The 20,037-nt window shown below is 41.2% G+C and overlaps 2 protein-coding genes across 2 annotated transcripts; one reads left to right on the forward strand and one right to left on the reverse strand.

The window, feature by feature from the left end:
- The first annotated feature begins 1,178 nt into the window (after positions 1-1,178).
- LOC139466762 (sulfotransferase 6B1-like) lies at positions 1,179-8,048 on the forward strand. The gene is made up of 5 exons (XM_071248427.1): positions 1,179-1,341; positions 2,122-2,445; positions 2,934-3,034; positions 4,641-4,803; positions 7,939-8,048. Exons 1-5 carry the CDS (start codon positions 1,179-1,181, stop codon positions 8,046-8,048), a joined length of 861 nt encoding a protein of 286 aa, XP_071104528.1.
- A 500-nt stretch (positions 8,049-8,548) lies between these two features.
- Positions 8,549-16,939, reverse strand: LOC139466602 (uncharacterized). The gene is made up of 6 exons (XM_071248192.1): positions 16,869-16,939; positions 14,219-14,299; positions 13,535-13,566; positions 12,893-13,081; positions 9,348-9,536; positions 8,549-8,889 (listed from the first exon to the last, which is right to left on the reverse strand). The coding sequence occupies exons 1-6, from the start codon at positions 16,937-16,939 to the stop codon at positions 8,549-8,551; spliced, it is 903 nt and encodes a 300-aa protein (XP_071104293.1).
- Between the last annotated feature and the right edge of the window lie 3,098 nt (positions 16,940-20,037).

Consider the following 20,037-nt stretch of genomic DNA (forward strand, 5'->3'; position numbering starts at 1 on the left):
TAGGGCCTGGGTGAACATGGAATATGATGCTACACTTATTATGTCAAGTCAGCTGTTCAGTTTCATTACTGACACTAAATAATGTTTTAAATGAAGTAATGATAAATACAATTTTATGGAGATGTTTTCAGTAGATGACCGTAAATGTGTTACAATGTTTAGTGGACAACCTTTTCACTATAGCAAACGCTCAAATTTACATGAAGTTTATTCCTAACGTACTCAGTAGTTGTTGTACATGGGGTGCTACAGACGGTGGCAAAATGAGACCAAAGAACTTAAACAGACAACTTGAACGCTCTTGACATGTACAAGCGTCAGTTGGTTGACGGTTCCAAGTCGCTACTGGAGTACCTGGAAAATGTGTTTAATTTAACGGGTTGCTAAACTTGTCATTAAGATGCATTTCATTATGGAAGATGGACTGGGTGGTCAGGCACTCTGATTTGGTTGATGGATGTCACGCACACCAATTGCGTAGATTGATGCTCATGATGCCAATCACTGGTTTGTCAGGTCCAGACTCGATTAGTTGCAGACAAATTAATATGTACAGTTATGGCCAACATTTGTGTCAATTATCTACGCATGACAGTCGGAAACTGGATTTAAATAGTGTACCACTCGTATCTTAAGACATTCTTTTCATATCAGTTCCGTGTTCATCGGACCCGTGAAGATCCGGGTTAGAATAGGTCTTCAGCAACCCATGCTTGCTGTAAAAGGCGACTATGCTTGTAAGAGGCGACGAACGGGATCGGGTGGTCAGGCTCGCTGACTTGGTTGATGCATGTCATCGTATCCCAATTGCGTGGATCGATGTTCATGATATAAATTACTGGATTGTCTGGTCCAGACTCGATTACTTACAGACCGCCCTCATATAGCTGGAATATTGCTGAGTGCGGCGTTAAACAAATAACCAACCAACCAACCCTGTTCGTAGAATTTCCTTTTCAAGATGCATCAATATTTCAAGATTTTCAGTATAGTATTATGTACTGAACCAATGAACTTCAACAATATATACTGATTCCATTATCCGTTCCTGTTTGTATACGTAAAATACACCATGTTACATACAACCTCCCGTATGGCACGTCCCTTATAAATATTAATTACTGAGTGCTACATTTTCATTTATTTAATATGTTCAAGTGCTAGATATCGTCGTGGAGATGTCTTTGAGAACGTTACTTGACTGCAAAGGGAACCCCTACACACTACTGGACGTAGATGGAACATACTTTCCTGACAGTTTCAATGGGGAAACCGTGAAGAACATTACCAACGTCAACATCCGTGACGATGATGTGCTGGTGTGTGGCCACGCAAGATCAGGTATGGAGATATACACTTGGACCCACAGTTTGAACTAATTCTAAATCTAAAACCTCGATGCATGAATAATCTTCAAAAAATTGTCCTCGCCTTTGTGTTCATTGCTATCATCTCGTGTCATATAGAGCAACATGACCCACTTGCTGGTGTAAATGTGTTTGACATTAATCCATGTGGACGTGCAAAGAATCCGAATGATTACTGCTGATTTATAGTTATGACTTCAACTTTCCAATAGTCACCTTTCCCTTCATATCAAGCAATATTCCATCAGCTCCAGCTTTTGGTGTTAACACAATTTTTGAGATACAATGGAGCATGCTCTTTCCAACAAGATTTCAAAGAGCGTCACACCACTACTCTTGCTCAAAAGTTGTTTGTTCAATGCCACAGCATTCAAGGCCCCAGTAAAGCTTTAAAAAAGAAAGACATGTTTATTCCAGGTGAGCAATTCATGTGTTTGTGACGGGTGCCACCCGTGGGGAAGGATACGCTCACCTTTTCGGGAACACCTGTTATCATCACTATTTAAATAGTGATGCATAAACAATAGCTTATGATATATCCATAACCGTACGGTCGACTCTGCAGAGATTCCTTTTGAATATGGAAAAGGTTTTGTTATTACGACAGAAAAGGCCCAAATACATCATCTAATACGTGATAGATGTTAACACTCCAGGATGAAGACATCAAAGTTGCGGTTACATTCAAACTCTTTCACATCGTGTTCGCATTGCGAGGTATCTTGGATATTACGACTTGTGTTTCAAATTTCAGGAACACATCTAACATTTGAACTGATCCATATGCTGATAAGAAGAAAAGCGGAACTAAGTCCTCATGAAAAGGAGACTCAGACGCTAGAATTGCAACCTGAAGAGGTTCTGAGTTGTCTCCCATCACCAAGGATTCTGAATACGCATGTCCAGTATCACTTATTGCCAACACAAGTGCAAAAGAAGAAAACAAAGATTATCTACTTGATGCGAGACCCAAGGGATGTGATCGTGTCTCGATTTGTTGTGACGAATCAATATAGGGCAAATGAACGCACAATGGTTGAATTTGATGAATACCTGGTAGCTTCGGTTGAGGGAAAAGGTATCCTAATAGACTGCTATTGGTTTGAACTCTGGCGAGACATTAGCATATACTGAGACTAGTTGGTTGTTGTTTTTTAAAATCATTAAGCAGCAAAACTAGAATGACTTCTGATTTGGATGTAGTTCAATGTGATTATTTCTCTAAGTACAGAGAAAGTGGATGTATTAATGGAATATATTTTAAAGGAAACAAATATGACAATATCCAGTGTTGTCACATTTTGTTAAATGTGGGACATCCGTTTTTGTTTTATTCTTGTTATGCAGGGGAGATATTTCTGTAGGTGAAGCCAGTATGAATCATATAATCGAAATCTTATTTTTCGTAATTGTTCCTCGTATAAAGTAATAGTCGAATCTATCATTTAGCTCATACAGATCAATAAGACATCGCCATGATTGCAATTGACTGGTATTAGGATTGATCAGTTACGTTGCAGATCTGAAGTATGGATATATGAATACACTTTTGAAATTATGTTGTAGTTGCCTGGGGCTCCTGGTTCGATGATGTTATATCTTGGGAGAAAGTTATGAGTGAGTCCGACCATCCAGTGTTGATTGTCAGATACGAAGAGACCAAACAGGTAGGATGATGATGATGATGATGATGAAGATGATGATGGTCGAGATTTAAAGAGGACGCGATTTCGCATATGAACGTATGAATAATTTACAAGTGCATGTCCATCATATTATTCCCCATTAAGGGGTTAAGGGTGAGCGAGGGAAGTAAAGTAATAACACTAGAGTCATGGGGACATTTTGGAATTGGGACCTTGGACTTTTAGTTATGGGTCTTGGACGTTTAATTGAGGGATGTGTCTTTCGTATATGAAGGTGGGGATGTTGCAAGTTCAGGTGTAGGGTATTAAGATCATGCCGTTATTATTGAATTCATGAGGATGGATGATTTAGTGAGGAGTTGGTGAATTTCAGTTACGTTTTCTAATCAGTTTTATTTAAGGATTGACTGTGCATTTTTTTCGGTTCATTGAAAAACCGATTTGCAAACTGTATGAATCCGTATAGCGGATTCTTACAAAAGTTGGGGAAGTGAATGCAATAATACGTGACCAATCAGGATGCAGGAATTTCAGCGAACACAACGAAAATTTTATTGTATGCGACTATTGGTATATTTGTTATGTTACACTACAGTATTCAATCTTCCCAAGGCATGAGAGTTAACTGACTATAAAAGTCCAGTTTCCACCCTTTCCGAACTAGGCTGGTATTATGGAGTTACATTTTGGCTGGACTAACGAGTCTGTGCATAGTCCAATCAAAATCGCGCAACGAAATCGAAATCAGGTTCGTAAACTGTCGTGTAGATTTCGATCGATTGCAGGATTTTCAAAGCATGTGCACCGCTAACTCGTTGTCAGCAGACATTTTCCAAACCTTTTCATTTTTTTAATCAAGGTGCTCACGTGATTTGATGCACTTCGCGATGTAAGACTCGTTTTAGCACAATATAGATCTTGATTATCGATCAGATCGTCTTGACTCGGCGCCGCCATTTTGTTTGAAACAAATGAAAGTGACTGAATCTGATTGGTCAGTAGGAGAGGCTAAGAAGGGACCTAACTCGTAATAACCACTGGTGGCGTTACGATCAAGCCCAGGAATCCCAGCCTAGTTCGGCAAGGGTGGAAACTGGACTTTTAAAGTCAGTTAACTCTCTTGCCTCGGGAAGATGCAGTATTCCAACTACTGCTCAACTTATAAGTTTTCCGCTAGTTCTTGATTCACACAGGTGTCACTGTCAAATGTTAAGTAGTATATATCATTCAGTCTGTAATCGGTATATGATTACACAGGATTAATCACTCGATCTGATTTAGTTATAACCACTTACGATGAGCAGCAGAGACCTGGACACCCAGTCTAATCCCTGTCGCCAAGTATCCAAGGATCCGGCCTCTTAATAACGTAGTTAAAGACAGGATATTTTGTCAGACACTTTTTTCCAATCTTATGTCTGAGTAGGAGCTAAGGCTAATCTTTTCCCAGTAAATTCTGGTACAATTTTGTTTTTCCAAAGAATCCCATCCTCAGTCTGTGCCTTTTGAAAATTTAAACAATAGGTAAAATTTGAAAGTCTGTTCCACATAATCAGTCACCAAATTAATGCTACTTTCTCTGGTATGGCCTATAGTCAATCATCTGTTGGTGTTTGATATATTTCAGAATCCGTTCCGTGTGATAAAGAGTATTTCAGAATTTCTCAACATCAAGTGTCCAGATCAGCTAGTCCGCGACATAGCTATTCAATCTGATTTTAAACACATGAAGACAGCAAAGGGAGACATTGCTGAAAAACGAGATGGTGAGGCCATCCACTACAGAAAAGGTAAGTATAATTCTGTGAAGTATCAGTCATGACAGTCTATAGGAACAATATTAAAAGGAACCCTCAGATTTATTCAGAAATGGTATTGTAAAATCCTATGTCATTAAAATCTGATCTTAGTTCTCGCTGTCGCTAAAAAAGATCTGAGGACATCCCATTACGGGTCACGTCAGAACGACCTTTCATCCGACCAATCAAAGCGCCGCTTACCAGATCATGAAAGTGACAGTCGGAATGTGTTTTCTAATCATTGAACCTCGAAAACGTTAACACGTGGTTTTCCGAACGACTGTTACGGACTGATTCCGTCTATCTCTCGCTTCCGCGGGATAAAATTTGAACGCAGGAGGCGTTGCACAGTAGTGGGAAGTTCTGCAATACAATCGCAACAATATATTAGAAATTCCGGAATGTTTGAATCGAAAACTGTGTCAACATATGTTTCAAGTGTAGTCTGAAATGGAAGTCGCCAGGTTGAAACGAGTGCCTTAAAGCTCGAGAAAGCTGCAATCTCATTGGCTGATATAGACTTCTGGTTATTCGTTTCAGGGGTCGGTCAAAATTCGCGAAAGGTCGTTCTGACGTGACCCGTAATGGGATGTCCTCAGATTTATTTTGCGGAAGCGAGAACTTAGATTCTGATTTTAATGAGATTGAGTAAAATCAATATCTGGTCTATGTCCAATGTGAGCATTGATGCAGGCACGACATCGAATGGGTATAATTAAAATCAAACGCTGGAATCCTTCTCCATTTTCCTCGTAAGGTCTGCCAAAGGTGTTGAATATTCTGGGAAAGTTGGGGTCGCTTGAGAACCAATCAGCCCAGAACATTCCAAAAGTGTTCGATCAGTGACATGTCTGGTGATGTGGCTGTCCAGAATAATGCTGTTGGCGCCTAGCAGTCTCGGACAGTCGACTGCAACACGAGCTCTGTGAGGACGTGCTTTGTCAACCCGAAACTCAATGTTCTGAACTACGTGCTGGGCAAATGGGTTGAACACTGGACGTAACATTTGGTCGACATGACGTTGATCCTTCCATGAAGATCAGGGGTAGAATAGGTCTCCAGCATCTTATGCTTGCCGTAAGCAGGCGACTATGCTTGTCGTAAGAGGCGACGAATGGGATCGTGTGGCCAGGCCCGCTGACTTGGTTGATGCATGTATTTGTATCCCAATTGCTAGGATGGATGCTCATGATATCAATCACCGGAATGTCTGGTCCCATCTCGATTCTTTTTTTATAGACCACCGTCATATAGCTGAGTATGGCGTTAAGCAACAAACAAAGCAACCTCGCACGGCCATTTAAGCAACAAACAAAGCAACCTCGCACGGCCATCTAAGCAACAAACAAAGCAGCCTCGCACGGCCATCTAAGCAACAAACAAAGCACCCTCGCACGGCCATCAGATCCGTCCTACTGTCGTGTGTGATGCCAGCTAAGACCATGATGCTGCCACCACCGGACCTTTGGTGCTCCTAGACAGTTGCCTGATAGGGAATGCTGCGTACATCTCGATCACGCCTGGGAGTTGTCTTTGTAGGCCTTCCGCTACCCCCTAATTTAACCCCATCTTGCCCATATCGTTCCATCAGTCGGGATATCACACTTTTAGATTAACTCAAGTATCTGACAACTGCATTCTGTGATTGGCCTGCTTCAATCATGTCTATTCCGAGCAATCATGTCTAATACGCCATGTACACATTTTAGTAATTTTCCTTTGTACCCGACCAATTAACCATGTGGTTGTGGCGTTTATTTGCACGTGTCATTAACCAGGATCTGTCAACGTGAACGGCATGTTTTGCGTGTGCAATGTGCTAAGTTTGAGCGAGTTTTCTATCCGCTATTCAGTGACTGTGTCTCGTGCAACAAATATGGTCATTTCTAATAGCTGAAATGGCAGGGGTTCCTTTACATATCGTTCACAGTAATATACAAAACGTCAACGCCAGAGGACAACCAGTCTTGAAACAGATTCGAGTCGGCGTAAAGGGCAACATAGCGGTTAACATTAGAGGAATTGATCACTGAAAATCTGTAATGACACCAGTTGTTCGCGAGATACGATTCTCATATGTGTCTGGGGTTTCAAATCACAACATCCCATACCTCTGATGAACCTATAGTCAGTATGACAATAAATAATATCTCTCATTTTAGATTAATAATAAATATACTTTGATATGTAATAACGTTGGCAATATTGTTCTCGTAGATACCAACACCGATGTTTAATATGCCTCTGCATCTGTTTGTTACGGTTGCCACCGGTGGGACAGGATACGCTAAACGTTTCCCGAACACCCGGTATCATCATTATTTGATAGTCATTCTTAAAGAAATTCTCATGATATAGTCGGAATCGTACTTTTGACTCTGCTTGTGATAGCATAGTCTGCAGCTTCAGTCCTTGATGGTTACATTTCACAAATTTTGGTTGGTTGGTTGGTTGTTTTACGCCGCACTCAGCAATATTCCAGCTATATGACGGCGGTCTGTAAATAATCGAGTCTGGACCAGACAATCCAGTGATTGACATCATTAGCATCGATCCACGCAATTGGGACCGATGACATGCATCAACTAAGTCAGCGAGCCTGACCACCTGATCCCGTTAGTCGCCTTTTACGACAAGCAGAGTCGCTGAGCTACAATCGAGCATGCTCTTTCCACAAGATTTCAAAGAGCGTCATGCGACTCTTCCTCAGACGTTGTTTGATCAAGGCTGTCCACAACATGCAAGGCCTCAGAGAAACTTTCCTAAAGTTTTGTGGTAAACATGTGGAGGACATTTACAAACTTGACGCATTAGTAACAACGATATTGGCCGATGCAATTCCCTACTTTGACTGGTACCACATATTCCTTTGGTATCTTAGGTGAATAATGCACTTGCCTTTGCATGTGTTTGTGACGGTGTCACCAGGATATCATTTCTGGTATCATCACTATTGGAAAGTGATTCATGAACACATGCTCACGATATAGTCGTAATACAATCGACCCTGCTTCGGCAGAGATTTCTCTTAAGTATGTAAAGAGTTTTGTATCTTTCATTTACTGTTATTATGAATATGTAAAGAGTTTTGTCGCTTTTATTAAAATTATTCCTTCATCATTTTAGGCATCACTGGCGACTGGAAGAACTGGTTTACTGCTGTCCAGACAAAGGACTTCAATGACATTTACACGCAGAAAATGAAGCATTCCAAATTTTATGATTTGTACTTGTAGCGCGTGTTTGTGGTGTTTTTTACAAAAGAGAATGTCGAATGTCCTGACATTCTATGCTTCATTAAGCGGAGGAGTAAGTAAGACTTGAAGGTTTACAAGAATGAATTTTTCACAGTGTGTAGCTCATCTGGAAATCGAACCCGGGCCATCAGCGTGACAAGCGAGCACTTTCACCACTAAGTTATGCACGGGTGTTAAGAGTGTAGAGATGATTTGTGTTATTCAAGGAAGAGTCCTTGAAACATATATCAAATAAATATGCTTAGATTAAGATACTGTATTGGATCTCTTGAAAATAAAACACTCACAACGAGATTTTGTTAGTGCTTTATTGATATTAGATATAGAAGAACCACACTCCCGAACAACAATTTATATTATTTTGAATATTTATTTATGACTATATTGAATAATAGCGATTAGTTTTTTCATGAAAGATTGTCGAACGAAATCGGTTTGACGGTTGAGTCGTGGGTGCATGGGGTCGTGTGACGATCATCCTAGCAGTCGACGTTGTGAGCGTAGTCGCAGGTTTGGATGTCGTTGTTCCACTTCATGTCAGATGGACAATTCTGCTCATACACGCGGCCGCCCTCCACACAAATCAGGAATCGGGAGCAGTCCCGGGGGTGGCGCTGAAACATCCCCAGGGAGGGGTCACAGCTGGTGACGGGAGGGACGGGCGCCGGAGTCGCGGTGAAGCTGCAGACGTTGATGCTGGCGTCGAAAATGGTGCCAGGCCCGCATGACCTACGAACGGCAACTCCGTGAGCGCATTGGTAGAAGCGTGTACCGTCGGTAGCGTGAGGGTGGTACTTTATTTCACCAGCGGGACATCGATCTGAAAATCATGTGTTACTTTATAGAAATAATAATTACAAGCGAAAATTTCACTGGGAATACGTTGAAGCGGAGAATACTTGAACCCGGAGGTATTACTGAGAATATGTTGACGTAGAGATAGTTGAACCAGAAATCATAACTGGCAGTCCGAGTAAGTGTTTACGCCATATATATCAATATTCAAACTGTATCACAGCGGGTCGACATTGCATTGAAGTGTTTGAGGGGGTCGAATACGAGTCCTCGCCGTAACTAGTTAATGCTTTAACAACCAGACTAATCCAAACCAACACTTTGAACAGCTATGCGTTTGTTATCACGTGAGGTAAAGAAATAAGGACAGTCACACCTACAAACCTAGATCAGTCTTTACACTCAAGCTTTAAGTTATATAGACCTCTTTACTTCATAAGCCGGCAATAATTTCATTAAAATATATCCGTTGATGTCGCTTACCGCCGCATGCGTCTGTGTTACAAGTATTCGTTCCGTTCTCCTTGTCGACACCAGAGCAGTCGGCGCCACCAAACTGAGGCACGGGGTTGTTGCAGGACCTCTTCCGGTGCTGGTTGATGGTTCCCCCTCCACACAAGGCCGAACAGTCCCCACCCTTCCAGGCTCCCCACTCGGACCACCCACCGTCAACTGTAATGCGGCATGATGACAGCAAAATGAGCGCAAAGCCGGAATTATGATTTACAATTGTATTGATTTCATTTGTCGGGTGGAATAGGCTACCGATAAATATGTGTTCGATGGTAACACTAGGATGCCTCAAGGTGGCATGCATCACAATAAATTCTACCCCTTAGGGGACTCGACCTGGGTCGACAACGTGCGAAATCTTATACCACCAGGCTACCCAATCGCACCTAAATGTTGTAGTTTGTTTGTTGTTAAACGCCGCACTCAGCAATATTGCAGCTATATTACAGCGGTCTGTAAATAATCGAGTTTGGACCAGGCAATCCAGTGATTGACTTCATGAGCATCGATCCGCGCAATTGGGACCGATGACATGCATCAACCACGTCAGCGAGCCTGACCACCCGATCCCGTTAGTCGCCTTTAACGACAAGCATAGCCACCTTTCACGGCAAGCATGGGTTGCTGAAAACCTATTCCACCCCGAATCTTCATGGGTCCATTCCAAAGGTGATCGATCAGTGACATGTCTGGTGATGTGACTCTCCAGAACAATGTCCAGAACACGAGCTCTGTGAGGACGTGCTTTGTGAACCTGGAACTCATAGTTCTGAACTACGTGCTGGGCAAATGGGTTGACTGGACGTAACATTTGGTCGACATGACGTTAATGACGGTGAGGTGAAATGGGGTTTAACGTCGAGTCCAAGATTATTGCACTTATATAGCGACGTGCATGCACGTGTATGTGTGTGGCTGCTTGTACTAGTCCGGACTGATGCCGATTTATAATGCTAGCTCACTGAGATACCACGCCGCAGTTTAACACGAATACCCCACTCAGACACAGTATACTGACTCCGAGCCTACCAGTCCTTGTTTTGGTATGACGCGGCTGGGGATAATAATCTAGTCTGGGCCAGACAATCCAGTGATTGATTTCATGAGCATCGATCCACGCAATAGGGATCAATGACATGCATCACCCAAGTCAGCGAGCCTGACCACCCGATCCTGTTAGTCGCCTTTTACGACAAGCATAATCGCCTATTACGGCAAGCATGGTTTGCTGAAGACCCATTCTATCCCGGATCTTCACCCTCAATGTTGTAAGTGAGACTGAGTGAATGTTTTGGTTTAACGCCATTTTGAACTGTATTTATGCTATATAACGTGGTGGCAGCTGGGTGTGACAGCAAATGTGATACAGGTCTTTCACGCTTTCACACCACGACTGAATGTATGGTTCTGACAAACTTTAAAATATGATAAGACATAACTCTGATTCGAACCCACGATCACAGATTTCTTGTGCCCCACTTAATGTTTATTGGAAAAAATCAAAGGCAAAACTTTATACAGATTACTATTAATCTACGTAGATGTAGAAATAAAGTAAATTTGATGCAAAAAATAATTTCATCAACAAAAGCCATAAGTACTTTCAGACGGGTACCAGACCAGGTAATAGCCCTAGGAGAAGGGCATAATAGACACGCCAGGGAATTTATGAGAAAAAAAAGTTTGTCAAAGAGAATGCTTGAAATAAATAATAATGCGTTAGACTGCTGATAAAAGGAAATGCTCTGCCTTAAACATGACATTGTTGCGATGATGGTTTTTTCTTACCAAAACATATTTAGGCTCATAGAAGTAATGAAAAAAATATTTGGTTTTGCAGATGTTTTTTGGTTTGGTTTGTTGTTTAACGCCGCACTCAGCAATATTCCAGCTATATGACGGCGGTCTGTAAGTAATCGAGTCTGGACCAGACATTCCAGTGATTGATATCATGACCATCGATCCACGCAATTTGTATCGATGACATGCTTCAACCAAGTCAGCGAGCCTGACCACCCGATCCCGTTAGTCGCCTTTTACGACAAGCACAGTCACCTTTTACGGCAAGCATGGGTTGCTGAAGACCTATTCTACCCCGGAATCTTCACGGGTCGGTTTTGCAGATGTAGTTGAAAGTACATCGTCTCCATCCAAAATGCCATATAGGTAATATGGGTTTGTGTATCATTTCTACTTGACTATATATCTCACCTAAAATGAACATTTAAACGACGATACGTATAATTAACGTCTAAAATTGTAAAGTGATTGTAGAGTAGGTATATCAATTTGCATTCAAAATATCAATTTACTCCTTTCGAACATTTACTCAACAAACACCAAGCCGTCGAACGACCTCTCAATCTCTTTTACCACCACAGCATAGTAATTACTGCCGACATAACGATAACATAGACTGAATAAGTAGGCGTTCAGATGAATTTCTTTTCATCATAATTACCCGGCTTATGTTTGATGGATAGAAAGAATTGTCATTGAGAGAGTAAATCCATTTCCAACACAGACATTTGTCAGCTTAGATAAAAATTGTAACTCGAGAAGTTTTGTTTGTTTGTTGTTTAACGCCGCACTCAGCAATATTCCAGCGATATGTATATAATCGAGTCTGGACAAGACAATAAAGTGATTGACATCATGAGCATCGATCCACGCAATTGGTAAAAAATGACATGATTCACCCAAGTCAGCGAGTCTGACCACCCGATCACGTTAGTCGCCTCTTATGACAAGCATAGTCACCTTGTACGGCAAGCATGGGTTGCTGAAGACCTATTCTACCCCAACTCAAGAAATTGGTTGGTTGCTTTGCTGTTTAACGCCGCACTCAGCAATATTCCAGCTATATGACGGCGGTTGACCCCTCCCAAAATGTGGTCAATAATATTGAAATATAAAAATCAACGCCAGAAAATGATCAGTCTCGATTATTTGCCGAAACGGATGATATGGGGCGTAAAGGGCAAATTAGCGGTGAAAATGACATAAGCGGATCACTGAAAATCAGTGATAACGCCATGTGTTCGCGAAAATGATTTGTTTGTTTGATTACTGTTTAACGCCACACTCAGCAATATGACGGGGGGGTCTGTAAAATAATCGTATCTGGACCGGACAATCCAGTGATTACCATCATGGTCATCGATCCACGCAATTTAGATAGATGACATTTATCAACCAAGTCAGCGTGCCTGACCACCCGATCCCGTTTGTCGCCTCCTACGGCAAGCATGGGTTGCTGAAGGCCTATTCTACCCCCGGATCTTCGGGGGGCGCGAAAAGGAACACCACCCACTTATACAGTTTGCATACAACAGTAAGTATTCTTTTGTTAAAATCCAGTGATTGAAAATATGCTTCATAAAGTCAAAAGCCAATACCCCCCAAAAAATATGACGCTGTATTATGTTTCGTTTTCTGCCCCTTTGGAAAATTAATCAACTACATCGTAAACCAAAATATTAAACTCAGTCCAGGTGTAGCTATCGTGAACTCACTAGGGCAAGGCTGCTCGTTACATGCGACGACGTCTACTTTACGGCAGCCCCCGGCACACTTGTGTCCCCCATTGCTTGGGGCAGGTGCGGTGCAGGTGCGGTCCATGGTGATCTCCTTCTCACCCCCTCCACACGTCTCCGAGCACTGCGTCTCACTGGTGGCAGACCAGGATGACCACTGTCCATGTGCTGCAAGATCAATGTTACTCCTTTCGACTTGCGAACATTTACTTCAATAAACACCAAGCTGTCGAACGACTTGTCAATCCCTTGTATCGTCACTAGCATAATACTTACAGCCAACAAGTTCAATGTTATACAATGAACTTCAGATCGTTTATACAAATAATGAATAGATCGATCTCATTGGAGCAACTGTTCTAATGACGCTTATTCTACTGTTATAAATATTGGTTATTATTTGAATTTTAATATATTCAAATATGGCGTTTTATTTACCGTGGCTATTAAAGCTTATATTCCATGTTGGTCAATTCGTTAATTTGACATAATTACAAACTTTATAGATTACTTTTATGAGAAATCATATCATAATAAATAAAAAAAATTAAAAGATGAAATATTAATGTTTCAGTGAGAGATAAATAACTAGGTATATATAGACTCTTAAGTGAAACTTACTGCAGTCTTTGTAGCGTATCTCCGTCTTGTATCTAGAAAAGCACACATAATTTCTCAATATAGACATGTTTAAATTTGTTCACAGAGACGATGATGACATTGTGACATTTGATAAAATACATATTACCACATCAATACCACATCAATATCATGTAAACCCATGAAGATTCCGGGGTAGAATAGGTCTTCAGCAACCCATGCTTGCCATAAAAAAGGTGACTGTGCTTGTCGTAATAGGCGACTAACGGGATCGGGTGGTCAGACTCGCTGACTTGGTTGATGCATGTCATCGATCCCAATTGCGTGGATCGATGCTCATGATATCAATCACTGGATTGTCTGGTCCAAACTCGATTATTTACAGACCGCCGTCATGTAGCTGGAATATTGCTGAGTGCGGCGTTAAACAACAATAATCCGAATGTTCATGTTTATTTTGTTATCACTTTCTTGTGACTACCCCCGTGGTCTAAGTGGTAGAGCGTCTGCCTGGACAGAGGTAGGTCGGGGGCTCGATCCCTGGCCGCGTCATACCAAAATATCTTATAAGATGGTACGTTTTGTTACACTGCCTGGCGCTCGGCATTAATGTTGCTAAAACAAGGACTGGTTAGGTGAAACCCTGCATACACAATATTATCACAACCATATCGTTGACGTTAGGTTATGACATTAACGAGTTACCTGTATCTCAAACACCTGCCCCAACCGCGCCAGCCACATCGAGTCGTGTACGCCTCCAGGTAGTACTGCAGGTAGGAACACCTGTATAAAACAGTGAGATAGAGTTAACGCCGCTTCATCAGACAAGATTTCAGTAATATCATGGCCTATCGGGATGTCCTGCCGTAAGCGAGGTAGACGAAATGCCGCGCCTAGCATTACTGGACCATCCGTGAATGAATTCTGAAAGAAACCACTACAACGAACTGTGTAGACATGACGGATATATACTCTTTATCATATAATGGGTAGGTTTCTCGGCAGGATAAAGCCAACGGATAAAAACGATATCCGTTGGGGTCATATGCGGATAGAGATGCAAATATCAAAGGTCAAGTAGGGACTACTTTCAGTGTTTATAAACAAACATGGCGTTGCACTTGTCATTCGGCGATCGAGTCAGAATTAACCATCGTAAATCTGGATAAACTACAGGGATAATTGATACAATTATATATATAAATTTCGAAACAATTTTGCGAGGGCACTAGGCCTAGCCAAGCAGGATCAGAAGCCATATCTGTGCTTGTAGACCTCTGCGGCTTGAAACCTTTTCCACAAATAGTTGGGTTTAGGCGAAATATGTATGAATTGTTACCTTGTTTCGTTTTGGCGCTGTGTGTACATCTGACTGCACTTCTTAACGTTATGACAGAACAGGCCGACTGTGAACAATCAGTGGCCGTGATGTCTCATAGACTAGGGTTAGAGTAGCTTCCCTTTGACAAAGGGCAGTTACTCTAGCGGACAGACCGATGGATTGTCGCGAAAGGCAAGTAAAAACAATTGTTGTTTTTCGTATATGTTGCTTCGCCAGTGTATAAGAAACAGATTTCAGTTTGAACTACACTGGCTACTGTCACTGTCCGACTGACACATCACCTAACCTGTGACGTAATAAATATTAATGCGCGCATTCCAGGAAAACTCGCAATGTTTCGGTAATGTTTGTGAGTGAGTGAGGGGAAGCGATTTTCAATCACAGAATTGAAGAATGACATTATATGATAAAGAGGTTATCACGCTTGTGTGTTTAGGGATGGTAAATATCATGTATTAGGAATAAACACTATGTATTTAGCTCGAGAAGGCTCGCTAAATACAATGTTTATTCCTAATATTTACCATCCCCAAACACACTCGCGTGATAACCTCTATATACTTGTTAATTTGCCATTTGACAAAGAGGATTTTTTTGGTGACATTTCATTCTAATTTATACATAATATCAAAGGTGTGCAAAAATATATTTTGTCAGCAAAAAGAATGGATTCGATTTATCCCCATAAACATCTCCTATTTCACCATTGATGTTTAACAACCTCACTCCAGATGACTCGTGTACAGTATTCATCACAACAACATTTTATGTATTTTGTTGATTTCAATCTTATTACGGGGCACTGGTGGCCCAGTCGCTAAGGCGCCGCGATTCGCTTTGAAGAGTTGCGACCTTTGGGCACGCCAGAAACCTATGATTGTGGGTTCGAATACCGGGTCGCCCCGATTATGTTTCTAGGTTTGTCAGCACCATACCCGTGCTCGTTGGATTCACCGACGTGGTTAACGACTGAGACCTGCATCACTTCGGGCTTTCCTCCCACATTAAGCTGACACGCCATGATGTAACTGGTATACTGTTAAAAGCGGCGTTAAATCCAACTCACTCACTCACTCAATCTTATTATTTACACCACAGTCCGCTGTCTGTGTATGTTTATGGAAAGGGTGTTTTAAGTTGGACAGCGTTTGCCAAAATGATTTTGCCTTTGAATGTCAATAAAATATGTTTAAAACAATGTCTTTGGATAATAAGAGACTAATAATATTAATATTCTGGCACTGGGCTTGGGATTTTTATCAATTTCTTTCATTGACTGCTTCGAGACATACAATTATTTTCTTTGTATTAATTTCAGAACACCTAGCACCTCAAGAGAAATCATGTCGCAGTATTTTCTGGAACACATTTTATTCTTCAAAACCTGTTTCAGTTTATTACATGAGATCCAAACAGAGATAAACCTGTTTAATATATTTTTTAATTTGTTCTCAGTGAATACAACATGTGGAATGCATGGTTACACGGTGGTAGTATGTATATTTCGTTCATAGGATCATACCTTTTCAGATTCCTTAGCTCGACATTGTACAATACGGTGGAGTTGATTTGTGCTAATTTTGATGGTAGCCGATTCGCGCCTTACGCTATGCATTATTCCGGATCTGAGTGAGTGAATGAGTATGGTTTTACGCCGCTTTTAGCAATATTCCAGCAATATCACGGCGGGGGACACCAGAAATGGGCTTCACACATTGTACCCATATCGGGAATCGAACCCGGGTCTTCGGCGTGACGATCGAACGCTTTAACCACTAGGCTACCCGACCGCCCCTATTCCGGATCTGACTCTTAAGAGATCTGACTGTGCTTCATCGTGCCCCGACGGTGTGACTCGATACTCATGAGCTCAACCAGTGACACGATCGACTTGATTACATACAGGCGGCTGTGACGTAGCTTGGATAATACTGTCTGCGGCGTAAACTACATGCATTCTCTACCTAAAAACGATGAATTTAAACAGTAGTATGTCAAAGTGTAACCTACCTGTCCGCAGCAGAGACGTGGGTAGCTGCAACAACCACCAACAGCAGGACAGACACCAAGGCGATGTTCATTGTGACAGTCACCCACACATGTACCTATCCCTTGCTCTGCAAACTGTCCTTTTTATAGAAGAGGTAATTACAAACCCAAAGTATTAAATTCTGCTGACATATCTTCAAGTTCACGTGCTTCTGACAAATGTCCTTATTTTGTATGAGAGATGAGTATTATTGCTTGCATTTGATGCTAAGATTTATTTTGAAGGATCTTGATTATCGGCCATCTGGCCCACCTTGAGGTTCTCATTTCATGCCAACGCGTTGGTATAATGGAGTTATGTTAACGTATGAGAATATGACTAAGAGCCAGTCATGTTCCTCGCTTCATTAATTTTTGTTCTACTGACTTTGTACAAAGACGACCCCAGTAAGTTGATACTGAGAAAATGAGCTGCATTGAACATTATAGAAATCACCTCTGTTAAACAATCATATAATGATATTTTTCATAGCTATAGGTCACACATTTTAGTGATAGTATGTGTACATATGTCCTTACATAGTCATGTTTAATTGGCTTTGGGTAAAACCTCATATGATGATGGCTCATTTTAACTGAAGTCATCATGTACGACTGACATTGATTGTGAAATATAATGGGAGAAACAAACATGAAGAGACAACCACAAACCTTTTCACATGTTCTGAGAAGAGAGTAGATATATGGCCTTAAAAACCTTCTTGTGTTCAATTTCTCTTATATATCACAATGATAAAAACATGGGGCAGAACTATATTCATGTTAACTATAAAATTCAAATTTACTATCCCCACTTATATAGTTTATCATATCATGATCCTTGAACCAGTTATGATATACCTATATTGTTTTATTTATTTATGGGAAATTGAACGAACTTCTGACTCAATGATAAAAGCATGGGACAGCACAAAATTCACGTGATCGATAAAATTATAATTTACAATCCCCACTTAAAGTTTATCATATCATAATCCTTGAACCATTTATGATATACCTATATTTTTTTTCTAAATTTATGGGAAATTGAACGAACGTCACGAACATTTTTTAACAGAAAATCTTGTTTATGACCAACAAGGATTTTTATCAATTAGCAACGTCATGTTTATACGTGTCCTTATAACAAAGTAGACACAATTTACAGATAACTTCTTTATTTTACTGTACGATATGATTAATTTTGTAATTGTATCGTCAAAGTAAGTGTCTTTATAATGAGGTCGATTTGCATACGAATACAACATTTGAAAATGTAAACATACGGCCGCATCATAAATATATAGAAACTGCTCACTTTGTGGGAAGATTCATGCTATTTAAATGACATAATTTTGTCACAGTGAACATAAAGACCTTTTATTCTTTATGTGATATATAGTTCTATACATATCTTACTTCGATGAAGGGCGGTCGGGTAGCCTAGTGGTTAAAGCGTTCGCTCGTCACGCCGAAGACCAGGGTTCGATTCCCGACATGTGTACAATGTGTGAAGCCCATTTCTGGTGTCCTACGCCGTGATATTGCTGGATTATTGCTAAAAAGCGGCGTAAAACCATACTCATTCACTCACTACTTCGATGAAACAAGACGAATAATGTTGAAGTGACCTAAGTAGTGTAATAGCAGTCACAACTACACACAACCTGCCAGGGTGCTACTTCACTGATGAGACCCCTGAAGATCCGGGGTAGAATATGTCTTCAGCAACCCAGGCTTACCGTAAAAGGCGACTATGCTTGTCGTAACAAGCGACTAACAGGATAGAGCGGTCAAGCTTCCTGAATTGGTTGATGCATGTCATCGTATCCTTGTTTTTTTTTTTGTTGTTTAACGCCGCACTCAGCAATATTCCAGCTATATGACGGCGGTCTTTAAATAGACTAGTCTGGACAAGACAATCCAGTGATTGACACCATGAGCATCGATCCACACAATTGGGATCGATGACATGCATCAACCAAGTCAGCGAGCCTGACCACCCGATTCCGTTAGTCGCCTTTTTACGGCAAGCATGGATTGCTGAAGACTTATTCTACCCCGGATCTTCACGGGTATCGATGACATGTAATTAACTTCGTCACCGACGTTCGTGCACCGGATTCATTAAGTCGTCTTTTACCACAAGCTTGAACCCATTCTTACCTGAACACTATGGTGTTTGTGACATTTCAACATCAAAGGTAATTACAGTTCATGACATACTCCCTCTGCCTTACGCACTGTATTCATTCACACGGCTGAGTCACAGTAATTTGGCAATGCAATCACCCATTGTCATGAGCGGAAACATTCCGCGTCGGTGTAAGCAGTTAATGGCATCTGGGATCGAATTGCACGGTGACGGGGAGAACTATCCCAACAGTGACTATCCAATCCTTGAAGTTCTATTCCTATATGGAAAACGGTTTTGGAGTGAATGCAGATTTTGGTCGCAATCAGCAATATTCCGGTCAGTGGTTTGTTGTTTAACGCCGCACTCAGCACTATTCCAGCTATATGACTGCGCTCTGTAAATAAACGAGTCTGTACCAGACAATCCAGTGATCATTATCATGAGCATCGATCCACGCAGTCGGGAACGATGACATGCATCAACCAAGTCAGCGAGTCTGACCACCCGATCCCCTTGGTCCCCTTTTACGGCAAGCATGGGTTGCTGAAGACCTATTTTACCCTTGAATCTTCACGAGTCAGAAGTCGACTCTCATAACAGAAGATACTACTGAGAGACCTTATTTACCCCCAGAATCCCCGTGGAGTTTACCGTGAATGCGAAGACCTGATAAAGTGCAAGATGTTAAAAGAATACCTACTATCATTTGACAAATTCATTTAATTTTATCCGAAAGCAAAGTCTTTCCTTCTATTTTCCATCATGTGAATTCATCTTTTAACTAACTGTCAGTAATATTCAAGAAATAGAGTGGCATCCAGAAAATAATCCGAGTATGCGCCATGCTAACCATTGAATGACGTCATGAGTAACGACCCACGCTGTTAGGGTACGATAACATACAATCAGCCAGGTTTGACATCGTAACACCCCAATCCTCACCCCACCTCTAGGGCAAGGCATTTTGGACTTTCTAGGAGAAGGAGTGGGTGCCTTTCTAGGAGGAGTGAGTAA

Source organism: Haliotis cracherodii, unplaced genomic scaffold (assembly GCF_022045235.1).
Source record: "Haliotis cracherodii isolate W230 unplaced genomic scaffold, xgHalCrac1.p SCAF_19, whole genome shotgun sequence".
NCBI classification, from domain to species: Eukaryota; Metazoa; Mollusca; class Gastropoda; order Lepetellida; family Haliotidae; genus Haliotis; species Haliotis cracherodii.

Coding starts and splice junctions, on each gene's coding strand:
- LOC139466762 (XM_071248427.1), top strand. CDS start 1,179: ATGTCTTTGAGAACGTTACTTGACTGCAAAGGGAACCCCTACACACTA. Junction 1,342..2,121: donor GTGTGGCCACGCAAGATCAG/GTATGGAGATAT, acceptor TTCAAATTTCAG/GAACACATCTAACATTTGAA. Junction 3,035..4,640: donor GATACGAAGAGACCAAACAG/GTAGGATGATGA, acceptor GATATATTTCAG/AATCCGTTCCGTGTGATAAA.
- LOC139466602 (XM_071248192.1), bottom strand. CDS start 16,939: ATGAACATCGCCTTGGTGTCTGTCCTGCTGTTGGTGGTTGTTGCAGCT. Junction 14,300..16,868: donor CACGTCTCTGCTGCGGACAG/GTAGGTTACACT, acceptor TGTTTTATACAG/GTGTTCCTACCTGCAGTACT. Junction 9,537..12,892: donor TAACGAGCAGCCTTGCCCTA/GTGAGTTCACGA, acceptor GCCGCATTACAG/TTGACGGTGGGTGGTCCGAG.